This window comes from Bombina bombina, chromosome 4 (assembly GCF_027579735.1).
Source record: "Bombina bombina isolate aBomBom1 chromosome 4, aBomBom1.pri, whole genome shotgun sequence".
In the NCBI taxonomy this organism is placed as follows: Eukaryota; Metazoa; Chordata; class Amphibia; order Anura; family Bombinatoridae; genus Bombina; species Bombina bombina.
In genome coordinates, this window is record NC_069502.1 from 491,930,788 (window position 1) to 491,952,412 (window position 21,625).

Sequence of the window (21,625 nt, forward strand, 5' to 3'; positions counted from 1 at the left end):
TGTAAGTTTAGTTCAGCTGATATGGTCCATCTTTTCTGTTCCTGTCTAATAATGCAAAGATATTGGGGTAAAATTTCATTTTGGGCAACAAATATTTTAAATCAGTATATTTATCTGAATAGTCAGAATGTGTTTTTTTTAACAACTTATGATGATGTTGGTGGAAACACACTGCTATTAAACACAGTTATTCTTTGTGGAAGCAAAATAATTTTGAGGCATTGGCAGTCCAACAAAGAACCTAAATTCTCAGAATTTAAGAATGCAATGCTATATCAAATGTTTCTAGAACAAGTTAAAATACAGATGGAAATGGAAAATAACATAAAGTTCTTCTTTGCTAAATGGGAAAAATATATTAGGTCACTGGATATTAATACTCAGAAATTAGTTATCCTTCCTTTTAAAAACTCAATATTTATACAGGAATCTAATGGTTGTACCCCAGGGTTCACTAGGGGGAGGTGCAGGGTTGTCAAATAAATATTTTTTTTTTATTATTTTTTTGTGTGTTTGTATGTGGGAGTGGTTGAATGTAGGCTCATTAAATAAAACAACAACAATCCTTAGGTATGGTATACACAGTGTATTATTATAGATCATACAACATTGTTGAAAGCTAATCAGGGGTATTTCTTTTTATAATTTGGGTATTATGCAGAGCCATATCTTGCCCTGTTTGGTGTATTGTTCTGTGATATGTATGATCCTTGTACAATGTTGGTTTTTCTAATAAAAAAAGAAAAAAAATATGGAGCAGAAAAAAGGGACAGTGAAGGGAAATACATCTCTACTGTTTATGTGTGTTACTGGCAACCAAAGAGATATAATTATTATAGGTTACTGGCAGCCAAGGGGTAAAATGACTGCTTTAGTTGTGAAAAATATACATGGTAGATCAAGAGTGTAGAGCTTTGGTGGGTGGGGGGGAATATTTTTGTGAAACCACAGACCATCATGCCCAGTCACCTACAGATTGTCCAGTATTTTTGTGGAGGACAGCTGCAACCCCAATGGCGGCTGTGTTCTAGGCTGTAAGCTCTGTCGGTTTGACTGCACTATTACTGCCTCAGGAGTAAGGCAATGCAGAATAAGCAGAAAAGAGGAAATCCCAGGCTAGTGGCCGCAGGGACAGAGTGTCACTGTGATTCCAGGCCTATCAGTGGGGTGCATCCATTCATGATGTGATCAGTGTGTATCTCATGCTGCTGCTGGAAGCCTGATGTGAGCATACAGCACTTGTCGAAAATGACAATTACTGTGTATACAATCATTGTTACAGCCAGTCACAGTAATTGTATACTTAAAATGGAGTCTAGATACTAGCATTCTGCAATGCATGCTGGTATCAGGCTCAGTGGTCAATCACTGGATGCATCAGGAGTGAGGCATTCAGCTCTTTTGCTGCCCTTAAAAGGGCATTCAGCTCTTTTAAGAAGTGTCCATAACCCTAATCTAAAATATAACAAACCCCCCCAAATTTAAAAAAAGTCTAACCCCAAAAATAAAAAATGTAAACCTAATGCCTATGAAAATAAAAAAAAAAAACCTAATCTAATGCTAAACTAACAATAGGCCTTAAAAGGCCCTTTTGTATGGTATTTCCCTAAGTTAAACAGCTCTTTTACAGTTACAAAAAATTCTAAGTCCCTCCTAACAGTAAAACCCACATTCCACCAAACCCCCCCATATAAATAAACCTAACACTAAAAACCTAAACTACCCATTACCCTTAAAAGGGCATTTGTATGGACATTCAGCTATTTTGCTGCCCTTAAAAGGGCATTTAGCTCTTTTAAGAAGTGCCTATCCCTAAAAGTAAATAAAACAAACCCCCCAATTTTTTTTTTTTTTTTAAAACTACGTCTAACCCCCAGGTTGGTAATCAGCCAACAGGATTCCAGTAGCTCTCATCCTTTTGGCTGATTTGAATTTGAAGAATCAAATCAGCCAATAGGAATTAAAGGGACGCCATCTTTAATCACGTATCTTGAATTCACTATTCAGTTTACGGCAGAGATCATACGAAGAGGATCCTCCACACTCCATGGCTCTGCGGTCGCCGGTCTTCAGTTCCAGGGTGGCCGGTCTTCATTTCCAGGGTCGCTGGTCTTCAGTTCCAGGGTGGCCGGTCTTCAGCTTCGCCCTCCGCTCTGCGCCAGCTTGTTTCTGGAAGAAGAAAGAAGAGGTCGCTGCTTGGAAGAAGACTTCACTGCCTGGAAAAGGACCTTCTCCGGGGTTGTTTTATTTAGATTAGGGATGGGCACTTCTTAAAAGAGCTAAATGCGGGGGGCGGAGTTAACCGCTGAATGAAGAGGTGGTGTGTCTGTGGAGCTCTGATGCACCGGAGAGCTAATTAATGTGAAAAAACTTAGCCAGATCCTCTTAATAGTTGAAATACCTACAATTTATTGCTGAAGAGGTACAGAGAAGGCTAATCATCAACTTTGCTGACCGGGACTCGCTACACAGCTATATTACTTCTGAACCCGATATTGCAGCACGGCCACAACAGCGGAATACACTACGAGGACTGCCTGTACAAACAAGTGCCAGCTTGGTCTCCGGAGGGTCGGGGATCCGCTCCGGAGACTATCGACTGCCGACATTGGAGACTTTTCAGTTAAACAACTTAGCCCGGCACAACAACGAGCAGGAGAGGAAGCGGCAGTGTGTCATCTCGGACAGCGGAGCCAAGAGTGTTGAGAGCCGGTAAGCCCGCGGGACAGAGGTCTCACTAGAGGGGGCACTAATAACGAACCCCATACATTATCTTTTGCTCATTGCACATATAAAGACTTGGGATCTGTGATTACCGGGAGGAGATAGGTACATAGAAAGAAAGCCCTTCATAAGCTGGGACGAGCAGGGGAAAACTCACTATATTGAGAATAAAGTTGTATTGGAACAGCTATAAATGAATGGGGGAAAACTTTCTATATTGAGAAGTTAGCAGTATTGAAACACAAATTTTGGCGCGAAAATCCGCCATCTTAATACAATACTACGCAGCACTATTATTTCACTCCCTGCTTGTGGGAGCCGCAGATTGTCCACATACAGATAGTGCAGGTTGATCAAGAACCTGTAATATGTAATCGCTAACAAGGCAAACTCCTACGCTTACAGGGAAGTCTCAAGCAGAAACAGCAGGTGTTTGGCGATCATACAAAGCCTCCAAGTTGCCAAATTTTTACTTTTTCTCTCAAGCCCAGAAACACTCATAAGTACTTTATTTGGCACCCAAGCAGCTCTATTATTATCATGACACTCAATTTCCACCCTCTTGTCTGTTAATCCAGGATAGTTTACAGTGGTCTATTTTCTAGCTCCAAGCAACTTGATCACTTCACAAATTGGCTGTAATTAAGGGACTTAAACCTCAAGAGATTCCTCTCCCCCTCACACACCTATATTGAACCACTCATATGCTGAATGCAGAGAACTTAAACACATAGCTCTGGAAAAGTGCAGGGGAGGTCAGAGTGTGGAGAATACACTTCGCTGACTGAAATATATTTTTTGTTATAGCAGTTTAAACGAATGTAATGTTTTTCATGTGGGCTGGCTCTCCCTCTGATTTACAGATGCAGTGTGGATTTAACTGGATGTAAAGTAGTTTCCTAATTGCCTTGAATCCGATAGGCCCTACACCAATCCACTGCATATATACTCAATTGTTCCCCACTCCAGGTAGGCGCTCACCTCCCCCCTTTCCTGCTGTGCCACGTTGCAGCAGGTCATATCCACTTCCATTTCTCCGACTTGGCCCAGTGAGGGCACAATCCCTGAGATGCGGCGCCAGCTGGAAATCTTTCATCGAAAGGACATTATTAGTTAATGGGTTTTTGTCATCTCTGAAAACACTCCAAGAGACATATTATAAGAAGTGAAGGGACACATGCCCCAAATTATGGCTTCACACTAAATTTTTGAGAGGGGGGAGATGTGGAGACACTAAGCAACTACAGCAACACTCGAAGCTAACTTAAGTTGTCTTAATTGGCGGCTTTGTCCTTTGTGAGGATCAGTGCCTTTAAACTCTGCCGAAAGAAATCACTTCACAAGGCGATTAATTGGATTACAACCCCATTAACGGGGAAACCCTCAACCTCCAGTCCAAAATGGCACATTCCAGCAAGAAGAAACACCAGCAAAGGTTGAGAGAGGGTCCCAAACGTACTGTAGCAGACCATTTTAGCAATAGAATATCTTCTGACAGAGATGGTTCAGATGAAGAGTCTAGAGATTTGCATTCTTCATATAAAGAGACACTTGATACGGAGAGTACTCTTAGAGGGAAATCACCACAATCTGATTCCAAAGTTCTGGACTCAATTAATGCATTATCATCCAAGATAGATTCCCACTACACTTCCCTCAGAAGTGAAATCCGCAATTCTGTGGCAGACCTGAGAAGAGACCTGAATATACAGAATGAAAGGACAGAGGCATTAGAAAGAAAACAAGAGGATATGGCTGTATATCAAGCTAATGTACTCGCATATGCCCAATCACTAGCGGAGATTATAAGTGACCTGGAATCTAAGATTGCCGACAATGAGGATAGATCCAGAAGGAACAACATTAGGATCAGAGGTATCAAGGAAGATGTAAGCCCCTCTGGATTAGCGGAGTACCTTTTGACCCTCTTTAAAGATCTCTTGGGTCCTTTCCAATCTACGGACGCTTTGATAGATAGAGCTCATAGAGCAATTAAACCAAGAACGATGCCTTCAGAATTGCCAAGAGACGTCATAGTGCGCCTCCATTACTTTACTTTTAAGGAAAGACTAATGAGGGCCTCATTTTCCAATAAATCTTTCTCTGAAAAATACCCTAGAATTCAACTGTTTCCTGACCTCTCCTCATTTACTTTAGCAAAAAGAAGATCATTTGCACCTATCACACTCAAACTGAGGAAAGCTGGGATTAAGTATAGATGGGGCTTTCCAGTGAGGATTTCTTTTCAACATGAAAACAAAAGCTGTGTCGTCACTTCACTTGAACAGGGTTTGAGCTTATTGGCAACTCTAGGTTGGGTCAACAGACAGAAAGTCCCAATCCTACTCCAACCTTACAGAGAGACTTAAGACCGTCGGCAGCGGAATGGCAGCCTTTACCAAAAAGACCAAACAAGCAACAGGATAGAGCCTCAACAATATTGTCAGGAGAATGAGTTCCCCCTTGAGTTCTTCACTAATCCACACAGAACTATTCTATACTGGAGTTAAACTACATACTCCACAAAACAGAGTGTTGCTAATATGTGGTAATGAGTTATGACTTTAGGAGCCTAAGACAAATCTGATTGTTCCATGAAGTCTTAGTAATGTATATCTAGGTCATTTATGACTCCACATTATGAGATGAGAGACACATGACATATAGTCCTAACATAACTTTCCTGGTTCATCACTTTAGAATTATGGGAAAGACTGGCCAACATTAATGATGTTTTCAATGTAATGTTATGTTGTATTCATGCTTTTCCTTGCAGGTTTTTGCTCTGTAAAATATGAGGAGTCTACCACTATTCTTATTCCTCATTACTATAGATTTATAGGAAGGTCTTACCAACTTTAATAATGTTCCCCATGTAATATTATGTTGTTTGTCTCCTCATCATTGCTTTAGAATTATGGGAAGGACTAGCCAACGTTAATGATGTTTTCTATGTAATGTTGTGTTGTATTCATACTTGTCCTTGCAGGTTTTTGCCTCGTAAAAATATGAGGAATCTATCACTATTTTTATTCCTCATTATCATAGATTTATAGGAAGGTCAAACCAACTTTAATAATGTTCCCTAAGTAATGTTGTGTTGTTTGTCTCCTCTTCTTTGCAGGTTTTTGTTCTGTAAAAATAGAAGGGGTATATTACTAGATTTAAGTTACAACCTGGTCTACAGGTAGATATAATATATTTGTCAAATTATATCCCACAAATACTGTTACTTTTTATTAGTTTGGTTGCTTGGTTGCTCTCCATGCTGGTTCCCCCCTCCTTCTTCTCTAATCTTACTTCTCATACTATATTACACTATACCCAAGCTTGTTGTGAAAAATACGGAGATAGGGGAGAAGCCCTGCTTCTTTCTCTTTTCTCTCCCATTTAAGGTGTTTGATAGATATCCCTAGCCTTTTTGGCATATACCTTTTGATCTACCAAAACTAGATAGCTTGAGACTTTTCCCCTAGTGTACTTAATTGTATGCTGGGAGAGGTAATTGTACCTCTCTACCACTTTTTCGCGAGTGGCCTCCACCCCCCCCCCTCTTCTTTTTCCTCTCCTTTTTCCTCTTCTTTTTTCTCTTTTTTTCTCCTCTTTTCTTCTTTTACATCTCTTAATTTCCCTTTCTCTTTTCTTCCTCTTCTCTTGGCTGGACCATCAACCCCCCTTCTATGATATCTCTTCTTTATAACCTTTACTTCTATCCACATGCCAAGAAGTAGATAACAGTTATTATTTAAACTGTTTATATAAAGTTCAGCTACTTGGCTATTGTTCACCCCTATTCTTTGTGAACAAATAAGCGGTATTTATCCGCTGTGGTTATTATATTGTCATAAGTTGCTCCTATATCTCTTCCTTACTTATCTAGTCTCTGAAGACGGTTACCTACCGTATCCACTAAATAGGAGCAACATATTATGTTTTCCTATATGTTGTATAGTTTTAGATAATAAATACACCTTTATATTATGTTTAGTCTATCACTCTATAGGATGTATAAGTTCCTCAGGATGTTTGAGTTATTGAAAGACTCTTTTTGTGTTATGACATAGGAAACTAAATAGAAAAGAGGTAAACCCAGAACGTAAATGTTGCACTTCGAGTCTACAGCCAATGTCTTATTAATACCATGTGTGTTATGTATTATAGTAAGCCGCTGAATGTATACTGTTTGGTGTATTGTATACTTGATATTACCTCAATAAAAAACTTTGATTATAAAAAAAAAAGAGCTAAATGCCCTTTTAAGGGCAGCAAAAGAGCTATATGCCCTTTTAAGGACAATGCCCATACAAATGCCCTTTTCAAGAAAATAGGTAGTTTAGGTTTTTTAGTGTTAGGTTTATTTATTTGGGGGGGTTTGGTGGGTGGTGGGTTTTACTGTTAGGGGGGACTTAGAATAAATGCAAAAGAGCTGTTTAATTTAGGGCAATGCCCTGCTGCAAAAAGCCCTTTTAAGGGCTTTTGGTAGTTTAGCATTAGATTAGGGGGTGTTTTTATTTTGGGGGGCTTTTTTATTTTCATAGGGATTAGGTTTAATATTTTTTATTTTTTATTTTTTTATTATTTTCTGTAATATTCGATTTTTTTATTTTCTGTAATTTTAGCTTAATTTAAACTTAAATTTTTTTTAAGTAATGTTAGTTTTTTTTAATTTTGTTTGTAATTTTGTATTTTTAATTTAGGTAATTTGGTTTAATTTAGGGGGTGTTAGGTTAGGGGGTGTAAATTTAATTAGTTATTTGCGTTGTGGGTTTTGGCGGTATAAGGGGTTAATAGGTTAATTCGTTTTTTTGCGATATGAGGGTTTTGCGGTTTAGGGGTTAATAGGTTAATTAGGTTTATTGTGATGTGGGGGTTTGCGGTTTAGGGGTTAATAGGGTAATTAGGTTTATTGCGATGTCTGGGTTTTGTGTTTTAGGGGTTAATAGGGTAATTAGGTTTATTGTGATGTGGGGGTTTTGCAGTTTAGGGGTTAATAGGTTAATTAGGTTTATTGCGATGTGAGGGTTTTGCGATTTAGGGGTTAATATGGTAATTAGGCTTATTGTGATGTGGGAGTTTTGCGGTTTAGGGGTTAATAGGTTAATTAGGTTTATTGCGATGTGGGGGGTTTGTGGTTTAAGGGTTAATAGGGTAATTAGGTTTATTGCGATGTGGGGGTTTTGCGGTTTAGGGGTCAAAAGGTTTAGTAGGTTTAATGTGATGTGGGTGGTTGACGGATAAGGGATTAATATGTTAAGTTATTTGCGTATTAGGGGTTAATTACTTTATTATTTTGCGATGTGTGGGTTTGCGGTTTAGGTGTTAATACTTCATGTGGGACTCTGTTTGCCTTCACTGCATCCCGGTGGATTCTGAAAATGGCAGGTTGGTGAAGGTGGATTCTTACACCAACCTGCCATTTTCGGAATCCACCTGGATGCAGCGAAGCTGGCAACATTCCTTTGAGGATGCGTGCACAACTGACGACGGCGATGGACATTACAAACGCAATTATAGTATAGATATATATATATATACATATACAGTATATTTATATATATATATATATAAGCAATATATGTTTATCTATCTATCTATCTATTACCTATCTATATATATATTTATATATTCTGATTCCTAGACAAATATTTTCATGTATGAAGGACATTTGTGGAATTGTATATTCCCTACGGGCTGTACCCCTTTAGTAAAAAAATATATTTTATGATGTTAAATTGGGTCTTGCAGTTCGTAAGCCCTAATAATTAAAAAAATTAAATAAAAACACTTTTTTAGTTGAGATTAAAAAACACAAACTTGCACAAGCTATTGCATATTTATGAGTTCTACTAGCCTTGGGATTTAATAGAAAAAAACACACACATTTTTTTTGTGTCTGTGTGTTCAAGAAACGTGCATATTTTCTATTATCATTTCTTTTCATGCTGATTCTTTAACGGGTATTTCAATGGATGAAGACTATTTTGCTTAAGGTTTGTGTGCTTTTAGAAAGCATTCAGTATAATCAAGTGTCTGTGTTGGGAAATCCTGTTTGTGTATAAACAGGATGGATTATTGTTTTAAAGGTGATCTTAAAACAGGTGCATCTTATCTTCAAAGGATTTCAATTTCTTTTTTTTTTTTTTTGTTTCTTTTTTTTTTTTAACGAGACCATCCATAACTTTAGTCTATGAATAAGGCGGAACAGCCGAAACATGTCAGACTGGCCTTTAAGTAGTGTTTTTGGCTTTTAACATTACTGTACGTGAGCAACTTTGTTTTAACCTGTCCTAATAAAGAGAACTTTTATCTTAAACAGTACCATTGTTTGGAATTCATCCATAACTTTAACCTTGCATCTAATTATGCTGTTGCATTGGATTATTAAACTTTTAAAAAAAAAAAAAAATTAAACAATTGTTTTAGTTAATTTATTTAATTGATTTTTCTATGCTCCAACTGGCTACATCTACCCTGAACTACTATACCCCATATACAGTATAATTAGAGATAGACTAAAACATCTTAAATGTTAAAATAAAAATATGTATGTTAATGGGGATGCTTCTATATAGTCACCAAATGTATTAATACAGAAAGGTGGGCATTTAGTTCATCACCATAAACCTTTCAGTTTTGAGTTGTATAATTTAAAAAAAAAAAAATCTGATGCACTGAAATCTATATTTCCTTGCGTAAATAAACACATTTATAAAAAGTTAAGATGTTTACAGATTATTTATAATACACACTTCAAAAGAAATGCACTATAAAAGTACAATAAATCAGCAGCAAAATAAAACAGGTCTGTCAGTTTTACAATAATTTCCTAGTGTGCATTCATTTGCATGGTTATTGATGTTTGTTGATGTCAAGGAAAGTGCCATACAATGATATCCAGCGTGGTTGGTTCCTCTTTTTTAATTTTCATCTGAGTCTTAGCAGAAGATGTTTACTTGACAATATTAATTATAATTATTAACCATAATAAATTAAAATACTGACGCCTAGATTTAGAGTTCTGCGTTAGCCGCCCAAGCCAGCGTTAGGGGGTCCTAACGCTGGTTTTTACTGCCCGCTCGTATTTAGAGTCAGTCAGGAAAGGGTCTAAAGTTCACTTTCCAGCCGCGACTTTTCCATACCGCAGATCCCCTTACGCCAATTGCGTATCCTATCTTTTCAATGGGATCTTTCTAACGCCGGTATTTAGAGTCTTGGCTGAAGTGAGCGTTAGAAATCTAACGACAAGACTCCAGCCGCAGAAAAAAGCCAGGAGTTAAGAGCTTTCTGGGCTAACGCCGGTTCATAAAGCTCTTAACTACTGTGCTCTAAAGTACACTAGCACCCATAAACTACCTATGTACCCCTAAACCGATGCCCCCCACATCACCGCCACTCTATTAATTTTTTTTAACCCCTAATCTGCCGACCGCACACCGCCGCAACCTACATTATCCCTATGTACCCCTAATCTGATGCCCCTAACATCGCCAACCCCTACATAATATTTATTACCCCCTAATCTGCCCCCCCCAACATCGCAGCTACCTACCTACAATTATTAACCCCTAATCTGCTGACCGGACCTCGCAGCTACTCTAATAAATGTATTAACCCCTAAAGCTAAGTCTAACCCTAACACTAACACCCCCCTAAGTTAAATTTAATTTAAATCTAACGAAATAAAATAATTCTTATTAAATAAATTATTCCTATTTAAAGCTAAATACTTACCTGTAAAATAAACCCTAATATAGCTACAATATAAATAATAATTATATTGTAGCTATTTTAGGATTTATATTTATTTTACAGGCAACTTTGTAATTATTTTAACTAGGTAACTATTAAATAGTTATTAACTATTTAATAGCTATTGTACCTGGTTAAAATAAATACAAAGTTGCCTGTAAAATAAATATAAATCCTAAAATAGCTACAATATAATTATTATTTATATTGTAGCTATATTAGGGTTTATTTTACATGTAAGTATTTAGCTTTAAATAGGAATAATTTATTTAATAAGAATTATTTTATTTCGTTAGATTTAAATTAAATTTAACTTAGGGGGGTGTTAGTGTTAGGGTTAGACTTAGCTTACCGCAGGGGTTTAGAGCATAATTTACCCCCACTGCAACTCTAAATACCAGCGGTGCTTACGGACGCGGCCAGCTTCAAAAACGTGCTCGTGCACGATTCCCCCATAGGAAACAATGGGACAGTTTGAGCTGAAAAAAAACCTAACACCTGCAAAAAAGCAGCGTTCAGCTCCTAACGCAGCCCCATTGTTTCCTATGGGGAAACACTTCCTATGTCTTCACCTAACACCCTAACATGTACCCCGAGTCTAAACACCCCTAGCATTACACTTATTAACCCCTAATCTGCCGCCCCCGCTATCGCTGACCCCTGCATATTTTTTTAACCCCTAATCTGCCGCTCCGTAAACCCGCCGCAACCTACGTTATCCCTATGAACCCCTGATCTGCTGCCCCTAACATCGCCGACCCCTATATTATATTTATTAACCCCTAATCTGCCGCCCCCAATGTCGCCTCCACCTACCTACAATTATTAACCCCTAATCTGCCGACCAGACCTCACCGATACTATAATAAATGTATTAACCCCTAATCAGCCTCACTCCCGCCTCAATAACCCTATAAGAAATATTATTAACCCCTAATCTGTCCTCCCTAACATCGCCGACACCTAACTTCACTTATTAACCCCTAATCTGCCGACCGGAACTCACCGCTACTATAATAAATGTATTAACCCCTTAAAATAAGTCTAACCCTAACACTAACAACCCCCTAAGTTAAATATAATTTAAATCTAACAAAATAATTTAACTCTTATTAAATAAATTATTCCTATTTAAAGCTAAATACTTACCTGTAAAATAAACCCTAATATAGCTACAATATAAATTATAATTATATTGTAGCTATTTTAGGATTAATATTTATTTTACAGGCAACTTTGTATTTATTTTAACCAGGTGCAATAGATATTAAATAGTTATTTACTATTTAATAGCTACCTAGTTAAAATAATTACAAAATTACCTGTAAATTAAATCCTAACCTAAGTTACAATTAAACCTAACACTACACTATAAATAAATAAATTAATTAAATACAATACCTACAATTATCTACAATTAAATAAACTAACTAAAGTACAAAAAATAAAAAATAACTAAGTTACAAAAAATAAAAAAATATTTACAAACATTAGAAAAATATTACAACAATTTTAAACTAATTACACCTACTCTAAGCCCCCTAATAAAATAACAAAGCCCCCCAAAATAAAAAAAATGCCCTACCCTATTCTAAATTAAAAAAGTTCAAAGCTCTTTTACCTTACCAGCCCTGAAAAGGGCCATTTGCGGGGCATGCCCCAAATAATTCAGCTCTTTTGCCTGTAAACCCCCCCCCCAACATTACAACCCACCACCCACATACCCCTAATCTAACCCAAACCCTCCTTAAATAAACCTAACACTAAGCCCCTGAAGATCTCCCTACCTTGTCTTCACCACACCGGGTTCACAGATCGGTCCAGAAGAGCCTCCAATGTCTTCATCCAAGCCCAAGCGGGGGCTGAAGAGTGACGTCCATCCTACGGCTGAAGTCTTGATCCAAGCGGCAAATGAAGAAGTCCATCTTCGGGAAGAAATCTTCATCCTATCCGGGCAGAAGAGGTCATTTGGACCGGCAAACATCTTCATCCAAGCCGCATCTTCTATGTTGTTCCATCCGATGACGAGTGGCTGATCTTGAAGACCTCCGGCGCGGATCCATCCTCTTCGTTCGACGTCCAACTGAAGAATGAAGGTTCCTTTAAGGGACGTCATCCAAGATGGCGTCCCTCGAATTCCGATTGGCTGATAGGATTCTATCAGCCAATCGGAATTAAGGTAGGAAAATTCTTATTGGCTGATGGAATCAGCCAATCAGATTCAAGTTCAATCCGATTGGCTGATTTGATCAACCAATCAGATTGAGCTCGCATTCTATTGGCTGATCGGAACAGCCAATAAAATGCGAGCTCAATCTGATTGGCTGATCGGATCAGCCAATCGGATTGAACTTGAATCTGATTGGCTGATTCCATCAGCCAATCAGAATTTTCCTACCTTAATTCCGATTGGCTGATAGAATCCTATCAGCCAATCGGAATTCGAGGGATGCCATCTTGGATGACGTCCCTTAAAGGAACCGTCATTCGTCGGGAAGTCGTCGGTGAAGATGGATGTTCCGCATCGGCAGGATGAACTACATGGATCCGGAAGAAAGAAGACTGAAGATGCCGCTTGATAGAAGACTTCAGTCGGATCATGGACCTCTTCAGCTCCCGCTTGGATGAAGACTTCAGCCAGATCATGGACATCTTCAGCCCCCGCTTGGGCTTGGATCAAGACATCGGAGCCTGGATGGATTGCTGATACCCGGTGTGGTGAAGACAAGGTAGGGAGATCTTCAGGGGCTTAGTGTTAGGTTTATTTAAGGGGGGTTTGGGTTAGATTAGGGGTATGTGGGTGGTGGATTGTAATGTTGGGGGGTATTGTATGTTTTTTTTTTTTTTTACAGGCAAAAGAGCTGAATTCTTTGGGGCATGCCCCGCAAAGGGCCCTTTTCAGGGCTGGTAAGGTAAAAGAGCTTTTCTATTTTAATTTTAGAATAGGGTAGGGCATTTTTTTTATTTTGGGGGGCTTTGTTATTTTATTAGGGGGCTTAGAGTAGGTGTAATTAGTTTAAAATTGTTGTAATATTTTTCTAATGTTTTTAAATATTTTTTATTATTTTTTGTAACTTAGTTCTTTTTTATTTTTTGTACTTTAGTTAGTTTATTTCATTGTATTTTATTTATTGATAGTGTAGTGTTAGGTTTAATTGTAGATAATTGTAGGTAGTTTATTTAATTTATTTATTGATAGTGTAGTGTTAGGTTTAATTGTAACTTAGGTTAGGATTTATTTTACAGGTAATTTTGTATTTATTTTAACTAGGTAGCTATTAAATAGTTATTAACTATTTAATAGCTATTGTACCTGGTTAAAATAAATAAAAAGTTGCCTGTAAAATAAATATTAATCCTAAAATAGCTACAATATAATTATAATTTATATTGTAGCTATATTAGGGTTTATTTTACAGGTAAGTATTTAGCTTTAAATAGGAATAATTTATTTAATAAGAGTTAATTTATTTAGTTAGATTTAAATTATATTTAACTTAGGGGGGTGTGAGTGTTAGGGTTAGACTTAGCTTTAGGGGTTAATACATTTATTAGAGTAGCGGTGCGCTCCGGTCGGCAGATTAGGGGTTAATTATTGTAGGTAGGTGGAGGCGACGTTGGGGGCGGCAGATTAGGGGTTAATAAATATAATATAGGGGTCGGCGGTGTTAGGGGCAGCAGATTAGGGGTACAATAGGATAACGTAGGTTGTGGCGGTGTATGGAGCGGCAGATTAGGGGTTAATAATAATATGTAGGGGTCAGCGATAGCGGGGGCGGCAGATTAGGGGTTAATAAACATTATGTAGGTGTCGGCGGTATTAGGGGCAGCAGATTAGGGGTACATAGGGATAACGTAGGTGGCGGCGGTGTGCGGTCGGCAGATTAGGGGTTAAAACATTTTAATAGAGTGGCGGCGATGTGGGGGGCCTCAGTTTAGGGGTACATAGGTAGTTTATGGGTGTTAGTATACTTTAGAGCACAGTAGTTAAGAGCTTTATAAACCAGCGTTAGCCCAGAAAGCTCTTAACTACTGACTTTTTTCTGCGGCTGTAGTTTTGTCGTTAGATTTCTAACGCTCACTTCAGCCACGACTCTAAATACCGGCGTTAGAAAGATCCCATTGAAAAGATAGGATACGCAAATGACGTAAGGGGATCTGCGGTATGGAAAAGTTGCAGCTGCAAAGTGAGCATTAGACCCTTTCGTGACTGACTCCAAATACCAGCGGTAGCCCAAAACCAGCGTTAGGAGCCTCTAACGCTGGTTTTGACGGCTAATGCCAAACTCTAAATCTAGCCGATAATGTTTATTTATTGCACTTTTCATAAATATAATCTATAATACTTTTCAAAATGTGTTAGATATGATAAATGTAATGTTGTTGCAGGTTTGTTATCACACAGGCAGAGCTTTGCTTTACATTTTTCCACCCATAGAGGGATTTTGCTGATCTATAGGTTCTATTTATCATTTAAGAGATGTACAAGGTTTTTTTCAGGAACTTTGCCTGACGTTGCAGTGCTGCTTGTGCAATTCCCCTCCCTGATCTCACACGGCCATGCATGTGCAAGCAGGGACTGTCAATCGTCCTGATCAGATTTGATTGAGATGATTTAACTGCACCACAATATATATGGCAGAGAGACTATAGCACTTAACAAGTATTTCAGACTCACTTATTTAAGTATGAAACGCTTAGACCCCCGAAGCTGCATCCCAAAATGTGAGTCGAGAGCTGTCATAAAAACAAACAATACTTACTGCTGAATGAAATCCTTTTATATTTGGAGTGAGAACAGGGTAGTTTACACCAGAGTACTTTGTTATACCTTGCATAACTTCTGTATGATCCGACATCTAAAATGGAATAAGTCATTTTTAAATTTAAATCCACACAAATGTTGCTGTATAGAAGTGATTTTTGACTTTCTTTTTTCTTCATTCTATTAGAAACAAGCTGTTTAATTATAAGCTTTGTGAGTAACATGTGATAAACCTAGAACCTCTTTTTTTGTCTTGCTTGTTTTTGCATTAAGATTGATTTTCACGTTTCCCTGTTGTTCTCAAGGGCTGTCATAAGCTTAAAGGGACATGAAACCCAATTTTTTTCTTTCATGGTTTAGAAAGAGCATGCAGTTTTAAACAACTTTCTAATATACTTCTATTATCTAATTTGCTTTATTCTTTTGATATTCTTAGCTGAAAAGCATATCCATATAGGCTCAGTAGCTGCTGATTGGTTGCTGCAGATAGATGCCTTATGTGATTGGCTCTCCCATGTTCAGTGCTCTTTCTTCAACAAAGGATATCTAAAAAATGAAGCAAATTAGATAATAGAAGTAAATTGAAAAGTTGTTTAAAATTGTATTCTCTCTCTGAATCATGAAAGAAAAAAATTGGGTTTAGTGTCCCTTTAAATAGAAGTCAAATATGTGTATGGTGCATATTGATATAAATGAGTACAGGTGATGACTGTTTGAATGCCGGTTTTACATTGTACTAATAACAAATCAAGACAAGTGTTCAATAAACAATTTTTACGTTATTTTTTTTTTATAAACCACATGTTGTTTACTTACAATCATAATCAAATATTTTGATGATCATATTTTAGATCTATACACATTTTATAGTTTAAATGTTTGGTTTGAGTTGACTTTTACATTTTTATTAAATCAATATACTATTTTGTTTTATAGCATGTCAGCTGAACATGTACACAACTGTAACAACTAAAAAAAAAGCCATGCAAAAATCAGACATCCTCTGAGTGAGACAGATGCGATTTCAAGATGATAAAGCTTTAGATTTAAATAAACCCCCAAATCATGTGCAAACCTTTGCAAATATTGTTTTCTGAATAGAAAACTATTGATAATAGAATTTCAAGGAGCAATGTCATACAAAACATTTTAAAAATCAATGCTTTATCCTGTATTCAGAAAACCATGACTTAAATACCCCACAAAAACCTTTGCAAACCACTTCACACAGCTATTCAAACTGATTGGAATAAATTCCATTATTTGTAGTATTGATTGTTTTACTGGTTCCATAGAGATTAAATATTGATTAAGTTGTGGATTTAATCAACCATTTTACGAGTGATATAAAAGCCCAGATACAAGGAGGACATTTATGCCAGATGTTTTTCCTTAACCAATATACACTATATATAAATACCCAAATTGAGGTTGTAACATTGAAGGTTAATAACATTTTGATATTGATATTACAACAAATCAGTTTCTTCATGTTTAGTTGATATTGTATTGGACACAGTCTGCTATATAGCTCAGCTGTATGTAATCTTTGATTTTGTAGAAACCCCAAGAAACCTTTGGACACAATAATACTCCTTTATACAGAAAAGCATTTTCAAAAAGGTTATATAACAAAGGTTAACCTAAAACATTGCCAATACTATTAAAGGGGCATGAAACGCACATTTTTTAATTCATGATTCAGAAAGATCATACAATTTTTAAGAACTTTCAGTTTCACTCCTATTACATAATTTTCTTCATTCTCTTGGTATCCTTTGTTGATAAAGCAGCAATGCACTACTGGGAGCTAGCTAAAAGCCAATGACAAGAGGCATATGTACCGCCACCAATGAGCAGCCTCTGAGCCTACCTAGGTATACATTTCTCAGCCAAGAAAACAAAGTGAACAAAACAAATTAGAAAATAGAAAGAAATTGAAAAGTTATTTAAAATTGCATACTCTATCTTAATCATGAAATAAAAAAAATTGTGTTTCATGCCCCTTTAAGATTATGTTATCATTAAACGCATTCTCTAGCAGATGATAGATAGACTGAGGATGCTCTGCCAGATAACCTATAACAAATATACTGGTACTTATCAGCCACAATGGAGCTAAGAGTATAGTTTCTACTTGTTTTCCTTGATCTCACTTAAAGGACTCAGTTAATAGAATAAAAAGATATAAGCTAGTGTGATCCCCTCAAAAAATTATAGTTGTATCTATAGCAGATATTCAGGTATACCTGTTTCTGACACACATTTTTCAATTTTACCTTGATGACATAAGATCTATTTCAGTCCCCACCCTACACACACACTTCCAGAGGATTTCTAGGAAAAGATGCTACTGGAAGAATTATCCTCCAAAAGTTCAAGCAACCTTTTCAAAAGGAATCCTTAAATGAAATTAAAACAGCAAGGAACCCCTAGTAAAAAGCTAAACAAACCTTATTCCAGAATGTTTATTGAAACAGATATCTCTTCAATATCCATGTACACTAGGATCTTAGATTTCCGAACACAAACTTAGCGGATAAGCTTCTCTGATTCTCACAGAAAATTAGGGATACAGAGAGCAAAAGTACCTGTTTTACATCAAATAGGCTACAGTGAGGGAAAAATTATTTGATCCCCTGCTGATTTTGTACGTTTGGCCACTGACAAAGAAATTATTAGTCTATAATTTTAATAGTAGGTTTATTTGAAGAGTGAGAGACAGAATAACAACAACAAAAATCCAGAAAAACTAATTTCAAAAAAGTTATAAATTGATTTGCATTTTAATGAGTGAAATAAATATTTGATCCCCTATCAATCAGCAAGATTTCTGTCTCCCAGGTGTCTTTTATACTGGTAACGAGCTGACATTAGGAGAACTCTCTTAATCAGATTCCAAACTCTCCATGATGGCCAAGACCAAAGAGCTGTCCAAGGATGTCAGGGTCAAGACTGTAGACCTAAACAAGGCTGGAATGGGCTACAAGACCATCACCAAGCAGCTTGGTGAGAAGGAGATATAAGTTGGTGTGATTATTCACAAATGGAAGAAACACAAAATAACTGTCAATCTCCCTCGGTCTGGGGCTCCATGCAAGATCTTACCTTGTGGAGTTTCAATGATCATGAGAACGGTGAAGCATCAGCCCAGAACTACAAGGGAGGATCTTGTCAATAATCTCAAGGCAGCTGTGACCATAGTCATCAAGAAAACAATTGGTAACACACTTTGCTGTGAAGGGCTGAAATCCTGCAGAGCCTGGAATGTCCCCGTGCTCAAGAAAGCACATGTACAGGCCCGTCTGAAGTTTGCCAATGAACATCTGAATGATTCAGAGGAAAACTGGGTTAAAGTGTTGTGGTCAGATGAAACCAAAATCGAGCTCTTTGACATCTTCTCAACTCACTGGCAAACATGGAGGTGGACACATTTTGCTTTGGGGGTGTTTTTCTGCTAAGGGGACAGGATAACTTCATCACATCAAAGGGACGATGGACAGGGCCATGTACCGTCAAATCTTGGGTGAAAACCTCCTTCCCTGAGCGAGGGCATTGAAAATAGGTCATGGATGGGTATTCCAGCATGACAATGACCAAAAACACACAGCCAAGGCAACAAAGGAGTGGCTCAAGAAGAAGCACATTAAGGTCCTGGAGTGGCCTACCCTGTCTCCAGACCTTATTCCCATAGAAAATCTGGGGAGGAAACTGAAGGTTCGAGTTGCCAAACATCAGCCTCAAAACTTTAATGACTTGGAGAGGATCTGCAAAGAGTGGGACAAAATCCCTCCTGAGATGTGTGCAAATCTGGTGGCCAACTACAAGAAACGTCTGACCTCTGTGATTGCCAACAAGGGATTTTGCCACCAAGTACTAAGTCATGCTTTGCAAAGGGGTCAAATACTTATTTCACTCATTAAAATGCATATCAATTTATAACATTTTTAAATGCATTTTTCTAGATTTTTTTGTTGTTATTCTGCCTCTCGCTGTTCAAATAAACCTACCATTAAAATTATAGACTGATAACTTCTTTGTCAGTAGGCAAATGTACAAAATCAGCAGGAGATCAAATATTTTTCCCCTCACTGTATGTGTGCTATTCAGACTGTGTTTTTAAAGGGACATGAACATCTTTAAGATTGTAATATAAAACATGCAATTATGTGTAACAACCCCCCCCAAAAAAAAACCAACGTATTTTACTCCCCTTTCCTGTAATATACAATTGCTATTTTGACAAACCTAACTCTTCATATTTGTCCATAATTGGTCTCAGCAGAGGTTATAAGGTGATATTCTAAAAAACAAAGCAGGGTTTGCTAACAAACTGATAGTGGTAAACCTTGTCTACTCTACTAACAAATACAGATGATTAGCTCCTCTAAACAAGGAAAGCTTTGGGGGAGATTGGTAATTGAAAAACAACTGCAGATTACAATGTGGTAATATATTCAGATTCAACTAGTATGCAACTTTATTGTAAGTCTATAGAGAAGTCTTGTAATCACAAGGTATATTATATCCCTTCAACTGCTATGTTAATCAAATATATCTTCCCTAGTGTCCAATGGTTTAGGATTTGGGGCAAATAACCAATCATGTGAAAGAATAGTCTACCTAATTTCTAATAAGGGTTCCAAAGTCCTCTATTTAATATTATGATAGAGGGAAGGGCTCTTTTAAGGCTCCGCCAGCCAAAGCTCCCTGGTGCCTAATGTTGCAGGTGATGACCAATACCATGCATGTTTATATATGGGTATCAATATGGCTGCCAAAGCCCCTCCCTCCACTGCTATCAAAAGCCTATCCAATCTTATAAGTTGATGTGTTATGTCTACTCCATCATTATGGAGGTATAGATAAATTGCCTTTGGCAAATCTCCTGTTTTCTTTTTAGATTAAGTATAAAAAATACATACCTGTGGAACCCATTTTGAAGAAACAAAGCTAGTCACTTCTACTGCAGGTAATCCTGCTTCAGAAAGACGATTGATTAACTCAATTTTTACATTGGTTGGTACAAAGTTCTGTGGGGAAAAAATACAAAATGACTGTATTTTTTATAACACAATATTTCAAACTTTTTAATGAGTAGTACATATTCAGTATTTTTTTTAGAATATAGCATGTTAGCATTTTATATACATATACCTTACAATGCTTGTACTATTACAATTAAGAAACAACACGGATAAGTACAATAAAAATGCAACTTTAGACTACTATGTATTAATATATTACTGGAGTTTGAAATAAGTTGGAACAAGAACACTTGTCTTACAATATTGAAACATGGCAATAATCATATTGCACATTTATGGTGCATTACTTATTTTATACACCTAGTCAAAGTCAATCATTATCATCACCATCACAAAATTCCCTCTATAACTGCCTTACACTAAGATTATAAGTTTTGCACTATACCAGGTGCGTAAATAACGCAAAAAAATGAGCGTTATTGCACTTTCCATAGCACTGACATTACAAGTTACTGAAAAACCTTCTCTTGTTGTGTGGTATGGCGCTCAAAACCCAAGGCCTGACTTTACGTGCCCGTGCACGCTTTCCCCCATAGACATTAATAGGGAGAAAGTGTCAGAAAAAAACTATCACCTGAGATTGTGGAATGTCGATCGCTGTAACGCAACCCTATTGATGTCTATGGGGAAAAGAAAGTTATGTTAAAATCTAACACCCTAACATAAACCCCTAGTCTAAACACCCCTAATTCGCCGCTCTCCGACATCGCTGACACTAAATAAAAAGATTAACCCCAAATATGCCGCCCCTGACATTGCCGACACTGAATAAACCTATTAACCTCTAAACCGCCGGCCCCCCACATCGCTACTAATAAAATAAACCTATTAACACCCAAACCGCTGGACCCCCACAACGCAACACACAAAATTAAACTATTTACCCCTAAACCTAACACTTCCCTAATTCTAAATTAAAATTACAATATAACTATCTTTAAATAAATAAAAACTTACCTGCGAAATAAAAAAAACTAACCTAACATTACTATTTTAAAACAATAAAATTAACGAAAAATAAAAAAACGAGATTACAAATTAAAAATATCCTAACCCTACGAAAAAAAATACAAAAAATTAAAACTCTAAAATTAAGAAAAATTAAAAAACTCTAAGATTACAAAAAATAACAAACAGAATTATGCAAAATAATAACAATTAAACCTAATCTAATACCCCTATAAAAACAAAAAAGCCCTCTAAAAATAAAAACCCCCCCTAACCTAACAATAAACTACCAATAGCCCTTAAAAGGGCTTTTTGTAGGGCATTGTCCTGAAGCAAACAGCTCTTTTACCTTAAAAAATTACAAAGTCCGCCCTAAAAGTAAAACCCCTCA

At 37.0% G+C, this 21,625-nt stretch overlaps 1 protein-coding gene across 1 annotated transcript in view; it reads right to left on the reverse strand.

The window, feature by feature from the left end:
- Positions 1–21,625, reverse strand: part of HMGCLL1 (3-hydroxymethyl-3-methylglutaryl-CoA lyase like 1) — a 232,133-nt gene that overhangs the window by 94,662 nt on the left and 115,846 nt on the right. Inside the window, exons 4-5 of the mRNA XM_053711968.1 lie at positions 20,164–20,271; positions 15,237–15,332 (exon numbers count right to left, since the gene is read on the reverse strand). Coding sequence (XP_053567943.1) covers positions 15,237–15,332; positions 20,164–20,271 — 204 coding nt within the window. The remainder of the gene's footprint in view (positions 1–15,236; positions 15,333–20,163; positions 20,272–21,625) is intronic.